The 16,985-nt window shown below is 41.1% G+C and overlaps 1 protein-coding gene across 2 annotated transcripts in view; it reads right to left on the bottom strand.

Moving 5' to 3' along the window:
• LONP2 (lon peptidase 2, peroxisomal) overlaps nucleotides 1–16,985 on the bottom strand; it is a 110,842-nt gene continuing 93,857 nt past the window's right edge. For both annotated transcript variants that reach the window (XM_006155236.3, XM_027774487.1), the window contains 3 exons: nucleotides 8,612–8,819; nucleotides 8,001–8,191; nucleotides 1–421 (listed from right to left, as the gene is read on the bottom strand). In XM_006155236.3, the coding sequence (XP_006155298.1) occupies nucleotides 200–421; nucleotides 8,001–8,191; nucleotides 8,612–8,819 (621 nt within the window). In that variant the 3' untranslated portion in view covers nucleotides 1–199. The remainder of the gene's footprint in view (nucleotides 422–8,000; nucleotides 8,192–8,611; nucleotides 8,820–16,985) is intronic.

Raw genomic sequence — 16,985 nt, 5'->3', positions numbered from 1 at the left:
TTCTATTTTTATCAATTTATTAAATTACAAGTTTCTGTAATAAAACACTAGACACTACTTGAATGAAGTTCATTACTGTTGAGATTATGTTTGCAAATTCAGGACATCTTGTTTACCTCTACAGGTGTGAATAAAATCAACATTGTCAGTACCTTTTGGCACTCTGTAACTTAAAATTCTAAAATGTTGAGATGTGGGACTACAGTTTGCTATTTAAGAGACCAGGCCTGGTCTTGACAGTAAAGCCACCATCAAAAGCTGCATTGAGAACTTCATCCAGGCAGCTTGCTGTGACAAAGCTTAAATCCTGTCGTACATTGCCTGGGATTTTTTCCAGATCTTTTTCATTTCTCTGAGGAATAATGATTTGTTTCAGTCCTGCTCTGTGTGCTGCCAGCACCTTGTCTTTAATTCCACCCACCTGTAAGGAGAGAACAAAGTTTTAAGGTTAATGATCATCCTCCAGCTGTGAAACCCTGACCCACCTTTCATTGAATTTAATCACTGCTAATTTAAAAACATCCAAACCATCTCCATTATGTTATAATATGAGCTAGGAAAGCCACTAAAAAAATTAATACATAGCAACCTCCCTGTTAAACATTTCAGTTAGTGTCTATTAAATTCTTAAATGGAGGAAATTCTAAATTTTGATAGGTATGTTTACCTCTTTTGTCATTGATTCTTTAAAAATATTTTAATTTTATTTATTATTTATTTTTCAATTTGACCAGAGAGAGAGAAAGGTAAAGTGAAAAAGCAAGCTACTGGGTCTAGGACTTGAACTACAGCTGGCCCATGTGGGAGCCCAGCGCCTAACCACTGCTTCACCTGCCAGCCCTTTTTTAAAAATTTTTTTTGAGAGATTTTTACTATAGGGTTCATGTGCTATACAGAGATAGAAAGGGAGAAATCACCCCCCCCCCCCCCAGGGGATGGCCATGCTGCTGTCACTTCTCTTTCATTCTCTCAGTAGTCAGGGTACATAGACACACGCCCAGTGTGAGTTTTAAGCCACTGGGTCTGGGACTTGAACAATGGTTGAGCATGTGGTAGTCCAGTGCATTAACCACCATGCCACCAGTTGGCCCAATGATTTCTTTTTTAAAAATGTGAAGGTTAACCTTTCTATTCCATTCTCTAATCTCAACAATATTGTCTGTAGGTTCTTTTTTTTATTTTCGGAGAGATTTTTGCTATAGGGTGTGTGCGCTCGCCAGACAGAGAGAGACAGAGAGACAGGAAGTGAGAAATCACCCCCCGGGGGGATGGCCACGCCGCAATCCCTTCTCCTCCATTCTCCTCTCGGAATCTTGAGCACGCATGCACACGCGCCCGACGTGAGTTTAAGACACCGGGTCTGGGACTCGAACCGCGGTCGACTACGTGGGACTCCACCGCAATAGCCATTATACTAACTGCTGGTTGGTCCCTGTAGGTTGATTCTGAAAAGGCGTTACCTTATTTTGACCATAAATACTGTTCCTCCAGAGCTTTGTGGTATGTCAGGATTATTTCCTTCTCTAAAGTTTAAAGCCATGAACTTTCTGCCACTTGGTGAAGAAAATATATCCCCAAACTACCTAGGCTCTTAATGATGGCTGTAAGTTATGTCCGACATGGTCCCTTCAAAAGGTGGAGTCTAATTCCCCTCATCTTGAATGTGGGCCAGGCTTTGTGACTCGATTTTAAGAACAGAGTGGATGGGAATGATGCTATATGACTTCTGTGGCTAAGTCATAAAAACGAGAGCTTCTACCTAGATCTCTTGGATCACTTGCCCTGGGGGCCAGCCAGTCATGACGTCTGAAGTCACCCAGCAGCCTATGGAGAAGCCAGTAAAGAGAGGAACTGGGGCCTTCTGCCACAGACAGGACCAATCTGCCAGCTGTGTGAGTCATGCACCTCAAAAAAGCAGATCTTCCATCCCTAGACAACCTTCAGATGACTGCAAACATGGTTGGTATCTTCACTGTGGGATGAGAGACCTTAAGGTAGAAGAACTCATTGGTTATGGTTTGAGTGATGGCTTGTCCTCCAACATTTCAAGTTTTGGAATTTGATAATGTAAGGTGGTGACGCATAGTGGGTAGAGATTGCATCAGGGAGGCAACACTGGTGAACAAATTAATGATGTTTTGTCAGACCCAGTGAATTCTACTGATTACTGGGAAGGGGTGAGTTCTTGTGAGGGCTGGTTGCTGTAAGAGAGAGCTGCCTGCCCCTGGCTGTCCTCCTTTCATCAGCCATGCTGTAGGCTGGCCTGATGCAAGGCTTATGTCTTCATATTTTATAGCTGCTAGTATTCTGAGATAGCCCCCTGTTTATAAATCATAGAAAAAAAGGGAAAACCCCCCCCCCCCCCCCCACAGGGGATGGCCATGCTGCTGTCACTTCTCTTTCATTCTCTCAGTAGTCAGGGTACATAGACACACGCCCAGTGTGAGTTTTAAGCCACTGGGTCTGGGACTTGAACAATGGTTGAGCATGTGGTAGTCCAGTGCATTAACCACCATGCCACCAGTTGGCCCAATGATTTCTTTTTTAAAAATGTGAAGGTTAACCTTTCTATTCCATTCTCTAATCTCAACAATATTGTCTGTAGGTTCTTTTTTTTATTTTCGGAGAGATTTTTGCTATAGGGTGTGTGCGCTCGCCAGACAGAGAGAGACAGAGAGACAGGAAGTGAGAAATCACCCCCCGGGGGGATGGCCACGCCGCAATCCCTTCTCCTCCATTCTCCTCTCGGAATCTTGAGCACGCATGCACACGCGCCCGACGTGAGTTTAAGACACCGGGTCTGGGACTCGAACCGCGGTCGACTACGTGGGAGTCCAGCGACATAGCCATTATACTAACTGCTGGTTGGTCCCTGTAGGTTGATTCTGAAAAGGCGTTACCTTATTTTGACCATAAATACTGTTCCTCCAGAGCTTTGTGGTATGTCAGGATTATTTCCTTCTCTAAAGTTTAAAGCCATGAACTTTCTGCCACTTGGTGAAGAAAATATATCCCCAAACTACCTAGGCTCTTAATGATGGCTGTAAGTTATGTCCGACATGGTCCCTTCAAAAGGTGGAGTCTAATTCCCCTCATCTTGAATGTGGGCCAGGCTTTGTGACTCGATTTTAAGAACAGAGTGGATGGGAATGATGCTATATGACTTCTATGGCTAAGTCATAAAAACGAGAGCTTCTACCTAGATCTCTTGGATCACTTGCCCTGGGGGCCAGCCAGTCATGACGTCTGAAGTCACCCAGCAGCCTATGGAGAAGCCAGTAAAGAGAGGAACTGGGGCCTTCTGCCACAGACAGGACCAATCTGCCAGCTGTGTGAGTCATGCACCTCAAAAAAGCAGATCTTCCATCCCTAGACAACCTTCAGATGACTGCAAACATGGTTGGTATCTTCACTGTGGGATGAGAGACCTTAAGGTAGAAGAACTCATTGGTTATGGTTTGAGTGATGGCTTGTCCTCCAACATTTCAAGTTTTGGAATTTGATAATGTAAGGTGGTGACGCATAGTGGGTAGAGATTGCATCAGGGAGGCAACACTGGTGAACAAATTAATGATGTTTTGTCAGACCCAGTGAATTCTACTGATTACTGGGAAGGGGTGAGTTCTTGTGAGGGCTGGTTGCTGTAAGAGAGAGCTGCCTGCCCCTGGCTGTCCTCCTTTCATCAGCCATGCTGTAGGCTGGCCTGATGCAAGGCTTATGTCTTCATATTTTATAGCTGCTAGTATTCTGAGATAGCCCCCTGTTTATAAATCATCCAGTCTCAGGTTAGAAAAAAAGGTGGCGGGGGCAACGGGGAGGCTAGAACATCAGCTAACCCTCCTCCTGAATTTCTGACCCACAGAAACTTTGAGAATAATAAATAATATTGTTCTGGAGTCGTGTTATGCAGCAGTAGGTGACAAATACAGCTTTCAACATGCCCCTAAGAACATGTAATTCCCTTGAGAGAGCCCTTTAGCCAATCAGGAATGGCTGCTCTCTAGGCCTTCCTGCAAAGATGTCAGCCTAGCCCACTGTCATCTTTTTCAAGGTGTTCTTCATGCTGCAGAAGTAGACCTTCGGAGCATTTTCTTCAGAAAGAGAAGTTAAACATTACTTGTATATATGAAAATATCTATTTTGCTTTTACACTTGATTGTAAATCTACATATATTAGACTAAATTTAAAATAATTTTCCCTCAGGATCTGAAAACACTGCACATCCAGTGTTACTCATGAGAAAACTTTGTATTTGGTAATCTGAAAAATCAATCATGAAATCTTATTTTCCTGGTTGATACAGGCCTTCCTTTTTTTAAAAAAAAAAAAAAATAATTATTTTATTTAACTTTATCCATTTATTTTATTTATTTGACCTGATAGGGACAGAGAGAGAGTAAGAGACAGACAGGAGAGAGAAAGGGAAAGTGAGAAGAAAGCAAGCTGTTAGGTATGGGACTCGAACCGTGATTGGCCATGAGAAAGTCCAGTGTCCTTAACCACCATGCCATGACACCTGCCAGTCATGGTATAAGTCTTTTAATCTGAAGATACCTTAAATTCTAGGAAAGATTCAATTATTTCTTTGACAATTTGCTCTATTCCATTTTTCTGTTTGTTAGAACTGTTGTTAGATGTAGGATGTCAGATTTTTTTTTTTTTTTTGGAGAGGTTTTCGCTATAGGGCACATGCGCTCGCCAGACAGACAGAGACATAGAGACAGAAAGCGAGAAATCACCCCCCAGGGGGGATGGTCACGCCGCAGTCCCTTCTCCTCCATTCTCCTCTCGGGATCTTGGGCACGCACGCACACACGTCCAGCGTGAGTTTTAAGCCACCGGATTCGGGACGCAAACCACGGTCGACTACATGGGAGTCCAGAGACATAGCCATTACGCTAACTGCTGGTTCCCTCTGTCAGATTTTTTTAAACTACAGTTTATTTTTGGAATAATTTGACCAATTCTAAAATCACACTTTTAAATCCATAACTCTGTCTTGTCCTCTGTTTAGGAATTATGTTTTCTCTAGCCGGACCAGGTCTTTCGAGCCTTTAGTGATAGTTTAAAACTAATAGTTAAAAATAGTTTAAAACTCAAAGCTGCTATGGCTTTCCTCTCTGGGTGGGGAAGCCTTTATATGGGGTCTTATTTGCTCTGAGTAGAGGGGAACAAATAGAAGGCACATTTGTTCACTGAGCTCCCTAACTTTTGGGTTTCGTATCTCTCTCGATCTGAACCTCTGGCTCTGAGCCAGTGCTCCCAGACTTCTGCTAGGAAGATTCTCTCCAACTCCAATTCTGTTTCATTGGCCTGGGCATTTCCATCTTTCTAGAAAATTGGTTCACTGTTAGCTGAACTAAGATTTTTTTTTTAAAGAATTATTTTATTTAACTTTATTATTATTATCATTATTATTTTTCAGTTTGATCAGAGAGAGACAGAGAGAGAGGAAGTGAGAAAGCAAGCCACCAGGTCCGAGACTTGAACCGTGGTCGCCCATGTGGGAGTCCAGCGCCTTTAACCACCATGCCACTTGCCGGCCCCTGAACTCAGTTTTGAATGTTAGAATTTATTCTCTCTCTTTTTAAAAAAATCGCTATAGGGTGTGTGTTTTCCCCAGAGAGACAGAAAGGGACTGAGAGGGGAAGAGGGAAAATAAGAAGTCACCCTATGAAAGTGGGGTGGGGGATGGTCCTTTCTCTGTTCTCTCAGGATTAGGAGCACACATGTACACGTGCCCAGTGTGCCTTTCAAGTCACTGGCATGGGACTCAAATGACCAAGTTGGCCATGTGGGGTCCAGCCACCTTAACCACCATGCCACAGGCTAGCCCAGCATTCTCTTATTCCTTGGGTAGTCTGCCCTCACGAACCTGGACACTAAAGTAAAAGCTAAACTGGTCATTTCCTTTTAGTGGCACAGCTAGTATGAACTACTACTGTCACTTAAAAAGTAATAGTTTCTGGGTAAGGTGAGGCAGAGATCAGTCATTCCTTTTGGGTATAAATCTATAAATGTAATATAATAAATATCTATAAATGTACTATAATAGGAGTATAGAATGTGACTTTCTAGATCAATTACATAAAAAAAGAGGAATAACATTTTTAGCAATCTTTTTTCTTTTTAAAGAATTATTTTATTTAACTTTATTTATCTTAATTTGACCAAGAGGGACACAGAGAGAGGGGAAGGGAGAAAGAGAAAGAGAAAGTGAGAAAGCAAGCCACCAGGTCCAAGACTCGAACCACTGTCGGCCATGTAGGTGTCCAGTGTTCTTAACCACCATGCCATCTGCTGGTCCTGTTTTGTTAGTGATCTTAATTGGTGACTCAATGATCTACTTTTACCATTACTTCATAAAATAATTACTTTCATAAAGAACAGTCCTTTTTTTCTCATTTTGTTATGAACCTGCCAAAATTCTGTGATAGACTGGTACTGGTTACAAATGACTAAAACCCTAAATACTCTCTCAAGTCTGTGCATTTTAACACAGTGTTTTTATACATAAGGTAGGACATGACATGGAGCCTCAAGGTCACATAGGTATAGAACTTTTTCAAAATTTAGCAATTGGATATGGTTATCTTTTTTTTCTAGAATTATTTTACATAAATTTTACTATTTTTAATTTGACCAGAGAGAGAGAGAGAGAGAGAGAGAGAGAAAGAGAGAGAGAGAGAGAAGGAAAGTGAGAAAGCAAGCTACCAGGTCTGGGACTTGAACCACGGTTAGCTATGTGGGAATCCAGCGCTCCTAACCACCACGTGGCCTATTGGCCCCCATTTTTATTTATTAAGATGGGCTTCATTTCACTATATTTGCAGTGATATGTCCATATCTTTGAAATATTCTTTTTTTTCTTTTTCTTTTTTTTTTCTTTTTTGGAGAGGTTTTTGCTATAGGGCATGTGCATACGCCGGGAAGACAGAGTAAGGCAGAGAGACAGAAAGTGAGAAATCACCCCCCAGGGGGGATGGTCACACCACAATCCCTTCTCCTCTGTTCTCCTTTCAGGTTCTTGGGCATACTCGCACGTGCATTCAGCATGAGTTTAAGCCACCGGGTCCAGGATTTGAACCGCGGTTGACTACATGGGAGTCCAGCGACATAACCATTATATCATCTGCTGGTCCTGAAATGTTCTTTTATGGGACATTTGAACAAGTTAATTTTATCATAAGGAGGTATAGAACTCGGGGTAAATGTCATTGGTTATCTTTTTTTGGTTCCTTCTTTCATTAGAGAGAGAGAGAAACTCTCACCAGGGTTTTGTCACGCTGTGTTCCCCCCAGATCCTCATTTCCCTTGTTCCAGCAAGTCGGCATCCCCGGTGCAGCTGCAGACATGCCCAGAGCATTCAGATCAACCTGGGAACTGAATCCAGGGCCTTCCCATGGCTCCAGTATAGTACACCACCACTGCAGTTTGGTCCAGATATGGTTAATCCTTATTAGTTTATACTTATTATGAATTGGTTGTCTATAATCTATAATGTTAGTAATCCAAGTTTTCTTGGATAGGAAGTCCCAGTGAAACTTTGAAAGATAAAAACTGGGTTTTAAGCTTAAAAAGAGCTACTATTTGGGCCAGCAGGTGGCATGGAAGTTAAGACAGATGGATCCCACATGGCAGACTTCATGGTTTGAGTCCTGGACCCAGTAGCTTGAAAAACATGCCAGGTACATATGCATGCAGGCCCAAAATCCAAGAGGAGAATGGAGGAGAAAGAACTGCAGTGTGGCCATCCCCCCCGGGGGGTGATTTCTCAACCCCCTCTCCTTGCTCTCCCTGTCTCTCTCTGGCAAGCATATACACCCTACATTATTAACTAAAAATAAATAAATAACAGTTAGTTACAAGTAAAAATTTTAATATATATTTAAGACCAAGGTTTTTATAGATGCCAAAACATTATGAATTTAAATTAAAAGCAGTATTAATTTAAGTTAAAACATATTAAAAACCATATTAATAGGTTTTTCATACTTACTGGAAGAACTAGGCCTCTCAGTGTAATTTCTCCAGTCATGGCTACATCTGAGCGTACCAGCCGCCCACTAAAAAGTGAGGCGAGACAGGTTACTATGGTTACTCCGGCAGATGGTCCATCTTTTGTGACAGCTCCAGCTGGGAAGTGCAGATGGATGTCTGTGTTGTCAAGAAGATCAAAACTTCCAAAAGCTTCAAAAAGGAGGAAAGAAAAAATCTTAATGTAGGAAAATTAAATATTTCCTTTTCTTCTATAAAAGAAAATCAAAGACAAAAATGAATATTTTGAGTAAAGGAATTCTTCAAAATATTAATAGTACAATGAGAGACAGGATCTAGAAGAACAGTTTAATTCTATTCTGAGTAGGACTAAAAACAAAACAAACCTTTTGCATTGTTTTTAGTTCAGGCATGCTAGCCAAAGAGACATAAAATGGAACTAGAATTTCCACGGGGGTCCCAAAGCAGAGGTGTGTACTTGAATGAATGGAGTCATTGATAATTTAAAGTTCAACTTAATTTTTGTCACGGAACTGTGAGATACCTCTGGATCACGATCCACAGGCTCTTCCTCACTCACAGCTGTACCCCAACTATGTTCAGGTCACGTACCATTAGTCAGATGGTATTTCTTTGCATTGCTGCGGAGCCAGCTGATAGCGAGATGGGCAGATTCCTTCATGACATCCCCTAGCTGGCCAGTCAGAGTCAACTGGCCTTCACCATCCATTCGACTTGCCTCCACAAACATGATCTCTCCGCCTAAAGGAGTCCAAGCCAGACCTATGGCCACTCCTGGTTGACTTAAACGCTCAGATACCTTGAAAGAAGAAGAAAAATGATCAGAGGTAGGCCAACAAACGTCAAATCATTTCCAGGCTGATTAATCTAACCGTGCTATCCTGTGAAGAGTCTGGGTTTTCCATAAAGGACTTAGATCATAGCCTCCAAGTACTTATTTCCTACCATGATTCTGAGTCACACTTGGCACTTACTACCTACCTTTCTGCCAGAAGAAATACCTAAACTTCCTCTCTTGCATTTATCAGAAGCAATTTTACCTTAAAATATGTGTGAGTAATTTTGATTTTTAAGAGTCAGAGCTAGTTATATACATGCCTTAGTTTTCAAGGAATAAACTCAATATTTTTTATCCACGAGTACCTTTATTAGGCTGCATTGGTATACACACTCCAGAACCTAACTTATAGTTTAGGCAATCTTGAACTTTTTTTCAGAAAGCAGAAAGCAGAAAACTGTCTTTATTAACATACATTTAAGCATCTGTGTTAGCTCCGGAGGCCAAGTGTGAAGGGGTCCATTACACACATTACAAAAGGTTTTACTTCTCTGACATTTATCTCACTTTCTCTCTTACTGCATTTGCTAAGGTTTATTCCTTTTCCAGGGAGACTGGACAGGGAAAACACTTGTGACATCCATTAAAGCTATTGGGTGTTTATTCTTAGTAGTAAATATCAAAACCTGTTTTAAAATTTTTATTTGGGCTGGCTTCATAGTGCAGTGGTTAAGTGTGGAATGCAGAGGAAGCAGAGCCCACATGGTAGACCAGGGTTCAACTCCTTGGCTCCATCAGCTTGAAAAACATGCCAAGCATGTGTGGGGTATGGCCAGGATTCTAATGTGACCAGACCTTTTATGGGGGCGCTTCTGCATCCATGTTCTCTCTCTCTCTTTTGCCGTACATGTACCTTCTGGGCTAATTTTTAAAAATTCTAATTAGCTACATATGATAGGTTAGAGATTTAGAATGCAAAATTCTAGCATCAGTTGAGCTGATACCATCCACTACAGATCACACATCTCTCTAGTTTTGGCATTTGCCTGGTCCTATGTTTGGTAGAGGAGAAAGACACAAAGACTAATATGCAAAAGATGAGTACTTGTTAAGGAAAACACAGAAGTAACTATAAAACTGCTTGTGAGGTTTGTTTTCTAACATAAAATCAATTCTCAGACTGGCTCTATGATGGTGGTTAAGGCAGCTGGATCCCACATGGCCAACCATGTGGCTCAAGTCCTGGATCCAGCAGCTTGAGAAACATGCCGAGTGCAGGTGCATGTGTGCCCAGAATCCTGAAAGGAGACAGAAATGGTGGAGAAGGAATTCACTGTGACCATTCCTCATGGAGGGTGCTTTCTCTTCCTTCTCTTTCTGACTCTGGAGAACACATCTGCCCTCTAGCCAAAACAAAACAAAACAAAAACAAAAACACATCAATTTCCTATACCTGAACAACATTTAGTTTGGGCATGAATTTGCCAGAGATTCCTGTTTCACCACATGGCTCCTTTCCACAGCTGAATGAACTAATCCTAAAGAATTATTCTCAACATACTGAATCATGTTTAGTTTAAAGTGAGAAGCCATTTGATACAATTTTGTTAGCTATAACAAGAATAATCCCTTTCCTGCAGCTGAATCCTGGAAACTCATTTGTCAAAATAATACCAAAAGTGTCTTCGAAGTAGCAATAAGGTTTCTGTTGATTACCATGTTGCTTCAAGAAGCCCAGCCAGTTTTCCAACACTCCCCATCTGCTAGAGTCTTGGCACTGGGGGTAGAAGTAACTGGTAAACTGGAAGGGTGGTGGCGTAGATAAGTGCAGATGGCTCAACCACCAAAGCATCCAGACTCCAAGTCACTATTCTGACTCGATGGTAAGTGCTGTAATATTAATTTGGAGGATGGGACTAATGACAAATCCGTGTACCCAAACATCGACATGCACAGGAGGGAGAACTGAAGTTATTACCCAACTTGAAATTTCTGTGATCAAGTCTAAGAGTAGTTATTTAAAAAGCAAGGAATCTTTCATTCTTAAACGTGGAGTCATATTCTTTGAGAGCGTGTACTCTGAAACTGTAGCAGTCAAGCACCTCATTTCCATGTATTTCTCCCTCAGAAATAATGGGCACGAATATGAATTTAAGATACATGCTCCTTGGGGCTGGCGGGGCATGGTGGTTAAAGGTGCTGGACTCCTACATGGCTGAGGTGGTTCGAGTCCTTGATCTGGTGGCTTGCTTTCTCATGCTCTCTGTTTTCCTCTGGGAAAATTAAAATAAATAAATGAATAAAGTTAAATGAAATAATTCTTTTTTTTTTTTTTTTTAAAGATCTAGGACTTGAACCACAGTCTTCTCACCATACCAATTTCAGGCACAATAAAATAAAATAAAATAAAATAAAATAAAATAAAATAAAATAAAATAATTCTTAAAAAAAAAAGGTAAAAGATGCATGCTTCTTTCTTGCCCCTGGATGCAGTTTTCCAGCCATCTTAATTAACCAGGTTACACAGAACAATTTGTTTTATTGGACTCTTTACTAATTGACTCAACACAGTAATTTCAAAACAATGTGTATCCGTCGGTACTTCCTATCAGCTTCCATTTTCATTACTGATTTGTGGACTCATCAGCTATGTTAGCTAAGACAGCCTAGGTTTGAAGTATAGAATGTTTTTTTCCTACTAGATGTGAAACTGGAACGTTTCAAGTTCATTTTCATCCATTTCCCACTATTATTGTGCTTTTGCTTATTTATTAAATGAATTTTATTTAAAAAAATTGGTCAATTTCTTCTGCAATAATTCTATCAATAAAGTAAATACGCAAAACTGAGAAAATGTTTTAAATATTTAAGAAAATATAATAGAAGGTTTCTCATAACATATGGTTGCATTTGTATGCTTTAGTGATATCAGTGTTTAAGGAACATCTGAGTACCCAACCATTGCCAATGTCATATTGCTCTTCTTTTTTTATTGACCAAAGATAATTACATTTGATTAAAAAAGCAATCGTGCACAACTCTTTGTGAGCCTTCCAAGTCTAGCCCACCACTTACAGATTCATCAGAGGAGCCCAAGATTTTCCAGTCAGTCAACAGTCCTTTACCAAATATTCTGAGCCAGGCTCTATTACATATAATAGGGATATCAAAATGAATACACCTCTCGGAACTGACAGACTACATGAGAACATCAGACAAGGAGCAATTGCACTCCAGAACGGGGGGAACTACAACAATGAATCTCCAAAGTGCTTTTATCTACGGGGAGCTGAGAGGCCTGGGTCCCTCTAGGGAGATGGGACAGATTTCATAGGAGAGGCTGAACAGTCTTAAAATAGGAGTAGGAGTTTGCTGGGCAAAGGAGGGCCAGCAGGTACCAAGGAATGAAGACATGGAAAACCTTGTGGGCCACTCTAGAGACAAGCACGGTGCCACACGAAATACAGCACGTGAGCAGGTGGTACTTACGCAGGTTTGTGGTACGTATGCAGGATTGTTCTGTAGCGATGCTTACACTGTCAACTGGTTCCTTTTATAGCTCACACAGCACTGTCTGTGCTCCTGCCAGGCGCTTGCCACAACAGCTATCCATCTGGCAACCGCTTTAAAGTCTTTGTGCTGAGATCCTAAGCCTTGATGCATGAATATTTGATTTTTTTGGTTGTAGATTTGCTCCAGTAACATTTAAAAAAGAGAAGGGTAGATTCTGTTTTCCTTGGAGAGGTGCTGGGGTCTAACACTGTCATCTCTTAAGGCCCTTTTAAACAGCCCTAGTCCCGCCTGCCACTTGCACTGCCAGGAACCATCTCTGATCCTCCCAGTAAGGCCTTTTCTTAGCAAAACTGATCCCTGGAGGGGCATGAACCGGACTGCGCATACAGTGTCAATGCGGTCTTCAACAGGGGTAAGCAGCAGGAAGCCAAGTTATGGCATGGCATGTGTAAGTGGAATGGGATGGAGAAGTCATTTACTAAATGATTCTCTGGGCCATTAGTGTGTATATACTTCGCCCATTTCTTTTCTTTTTTTTAACTGCCAGAGGGCACCTGCCCTCACCAGTGGGGGAGGGAAGGGGAGAGGAGAGGGAGAAAGCACGTCCACTGGGGTGTGGTCACACTGCAATCCCTTTTCCTCAGTTTCTCCATCCTGTCAGGATTTGGGACATGCATGTACACGTACTCAGCATGGTATAAGCCACTGAGGCTGGGCTTTGAACCACAGTTGGGCATGTGAGGTTAGGTGGCTCTCTTCACTCATTTCTAGAAGTTGACTCTGTTTGCTCTGGAAGACAAGCGTTATGATGGAATCTCTTAAAATCCACCTCTGGATGGATTCTACTCAGTATGCTTTTAAAAATCTACATATCTGGGGCCAGCAGACGGCACAGTGGTCATGTTGCTGGACTCTCACATGGCCGACTGTGGTTTGAATCCCAGACCTGATGGCCTGAGACACACGCCAGGCACGTGCATGTGTGCCCAAGATCCTGGGAGGAGAATGGAAGAGAAGAGATTGCATCATGGCCATCTCCCTGGGTAGCGGGGGGAGCTTTTGCCTTGTATGTAAAATGGAAGACTCCTAGCATTTGGCCCTCGTGGACAATAAATAAATGTTTCATAAATCTTCATTGTACAGATGCAAAGTGTGGTGAAAGTATAGTCACGTGTGGTTAAGGACATACTCTGAGAATGTGTTGTTAGCCGATTTAATTGTTGTGTGGACACTGCAGAGTGTGTTTATACAAATGCAGATGGTAGAGCCTATTGTGCAGCCAGGCTATATGGCATGCCTATAGCTCCTAGGCTACAAATATGTGCAGCATACTACTGTAATGAACACTACAGACGGCTGTAACGAAAAGGTAACTATCTGTAGCTAAACAAATTTAAACACAGAAAAGGTAAAAATATGGTATAAAAGATAAAAAATGATGCACCTGCGTAGAGCACTTGGTAGAGCTTTCGGGATTGAAAGTTGTCCTGAGTGAGGGAGTGGAGAGTTAACGTGAAGGCCTAAGCCATTACTGAAGTCTACTGTAGACTTTGCGGACACTGTACACTTAGGCTACGCTTAATTATAAAAAATATTTTCTTCAATAATAAATTAATCTCTGCTTATAATTTCCTTGTGCACTTTCAAAATTTTTGAAACTCCCTCTTTTGTAGTAACACTGTGCAAAACTCAAACACACTGTGCATCTATACAAAAATATTTTCTTCATCCTTGTTCTGTAAGCTTTTTTCTAGTAATTTATTTTTGTTTGTTTAACTTTTAAACCTATAGTTAAAAATTAAGACACAAGCACACACATACAGGGTCAGGATCATTGATATCACTGTCTTCCACCTCCCTATCTTTTCCGACTGGAAGGGCTGTGATGAACAAACAAGACTGAATCAGCACAAGAGGAAGATGATGCAATCAAGAGACTCCATAAACACAGCATGTATGAGGCTGCTGCTGGTGTGACATGGCATGCTGTTCTAAAGTTTTTTTCTTAAGTAGAAGGAATATACTCTAACAGTAAAAGGTATAGTATAGTAAATAATCAGTAACACAGGCATTTCTTTTCTTTTTCTTCTTCTTCTTTTTTTTTTTTTTGAGAGATTTTTGCTATAGGGTGTGTGCGCTCACTGGAGAGACAGACAGAGACAGAGAGAGACAAAAAGAAATCACTTCCTGGGGAAATACCCACACCACAATCCCTTCTTCTTCATTCTCCTTTCGGGATCTTGGGTCCACAGGCACATGCACCAGGCGTGAGTTTGAGGCTGCCAGATCCAGGACTTGAACCACAGTGGACAACATGGGAGTCCAGTGATGTAACCATTATGCCATCTGCTGGTCCCAACACAGTCATTTCTTACCAAGTACGTACTGTATGATAATTGGGTGTGTCATATATTTCTATATAACTGGTAGCACAACAATAGGTTTGTTTATACCAGTATCACCATGAACACGTGAATAACATGTTGCACTATGACATCCTTATGGTGACACTGCTAGGCCAGAGGAGTTTTTTGGCTCCATTATCATCCTTTTTAAAAAAAAAATTTTTTTTAAGGTTTTTTGCCTTAGGGCATATGTGCCAGCCAGAGACTTGGACAGAGAGGGAAAGTGAGAAATCATCCCCCAGGAGGATGGCTACACTGCAAACCCTTTTCTTCATTCTCCTCCCTTGATCTTTGGCACACACGCACATGCACCCAGTGTGAGATTCGAGTCACTGAGTTTGGGACTCGAACTGTGGTCAGCCATGTGGGAGTTAAGTGATGTAACCGCTAAGCCATCTATTGGCTCCAGTTCCATTATAATCTTACGGGACCACCATCATACATGTGGTCCATCATTGGCCATGATTTTGTTGGGCAGTGCATGACTTGTAATTTGAGGATGAAGATTATCAGACTACTATATATAGAGAAAGAAACCACCAGGTTACAGGGTGAATTCTCTCTTTCAAGAGTGAAAAAGATGAGAGTCGGCAGGTGGCATGGAGGTTAAGATGCTAGATCTCAAATGGCCGACTCATTGGTTTGAGTCCCAGACCTAATGGCCTGAAAATCACATTGGGTGCTTGTGAGTGTATGCCCAAAATCGAAAGAGGAGAATGGAGGAGAAGGGACTGTGGTGTGGCCATCTCCACTGCGGGGGTGACTTCTCACTTTCCCTCTTTCTCTCTGGCAAGTGCACACTCTCTGCAGCAAAAAAAAAATAAATAAAAATAAAAAAAAAAAAAAAGAAAGAAAGAAAAAGAAAAAGATAAATAAAATGTCCCAAACCCTAAGACACAAGATCTTCTAAGATGCTATTTATAAAAGAAAAATGGGGACCTGCAGGTGGCGTGGTGGTTAAGGTGGCTGGAGTCTCACATGGCTGGCTATGGTTCGGGTCCCGGATCTGGTGGCTTGCTTTCTCACTTGCCCTTTATCTCTCTCTGGACAACTTTTTTTTTTTTTTTTTTTAAATGACAATGAATTAAATTAAAATAAATTAATTCCTAAAAAAAATAAATAAATAAAAGGCAAAATGGTTGCTTGAGTTTTTCTTTCAGATTCATGGTGTAAAACTGTTCACATATAATAGCTCAGATGTAACAAGGAAAATACAATAAGCTTTTCCAGTGATATCAAAGACGTGTTGAAGAGTGTTTATAAAATTTCTCATTTCTGTCCTTTTTGCTCTTTCTTTGTCAAAGCTTCAGGAATGTCAACAATGCTTCCAAAACTAGCATCAGCAGACATGGCCAGGAGAGTAGGGTACATGTAACAGAAACATGTATCAATTTTATTTTATTATTATTGTTTATTTTTGGAGAGGTTTTTGCTATAGGGCGCGTGCGCTCAACAGAAAGAGCGAGAGACAGACAGAAAGCGAGAAGTCAGTCCCCAGGGGTGACGGCCACACTGCAATCCCTTCTCCATTCTCCTCTTGGGATCTTGGGCACGCACGCCCAGCGTGAGTTTAAGCCAACGAGTCTGGGACTTGAACCATGGTTGACTACATGGGAGTCCAGCGACGTAGCCATTATACTATCTGCTGGTCCCTTTATTTTATTTTTTTGTGGTACCATTTTAAGTGAAGAAGAATTGATGGAATGCTTTTTGCTGGAGATCCTAGGGGAAAAGGCCATGCAAGAGTCAAAACTTCTTACATCCTCACTCATAAAATCTCTGGGTTGTTTCAGAATGAGGTTTGTTCAATGTCTCAACCAACAAAGGTTTTCTCCAGTTCTTTCAAAACTTCAAAATTCAAATCCCTATCTTAAGAAATCAAATAACAAAAATAATGCCTCTGACGTCTATTGTGAAAGTCCAGATTTACTGTCAGGAGTAAACAAATTATCTTTTAAAAACTGGGCTTTGTAGAGAGGCTCATTAGCTTTAATGATCAGCTCGGAGTTTAAACACACAAACAAGATGGGTTTGGGGACTATTTCTCCTCTCCTCAGTGGTAAGAACTTGGGGAAAACCATATCTACTAATAATGATTTCAAATTTTAGGTGGAGAGATTATCTTCTGCATAATTTATCAGGTTTATTTTCAGAAAATCCTTTTTTCTTCAACTGGCAATAAAGAAGTGATGGTAAAGGCCAGTAATATAATACAAACTTTTTCTAGTAACTGAACTGTAAGAATTCACTGAAGCACCCTATAAAATAT

The sequence above is a fragment of the Tupaia chinensis genome, unplaced genomic scaffold (genome assembly GCF_000334495.1).
Source record: "Tupaia chinensis unplaced genomic scaffold, TupChi_1.0 Scaffold000439_1, whole genome shotgun sequence".
Lineage (NCBI taxonomy): Eukaryota > Metazoa > Chordata > Mammalia > Scandentia > Tupaiidae > Tupaia > Tupaia belangeri.
This window is presented reverse-complemented; position numbering and strand designations above follow the sequence as displayed.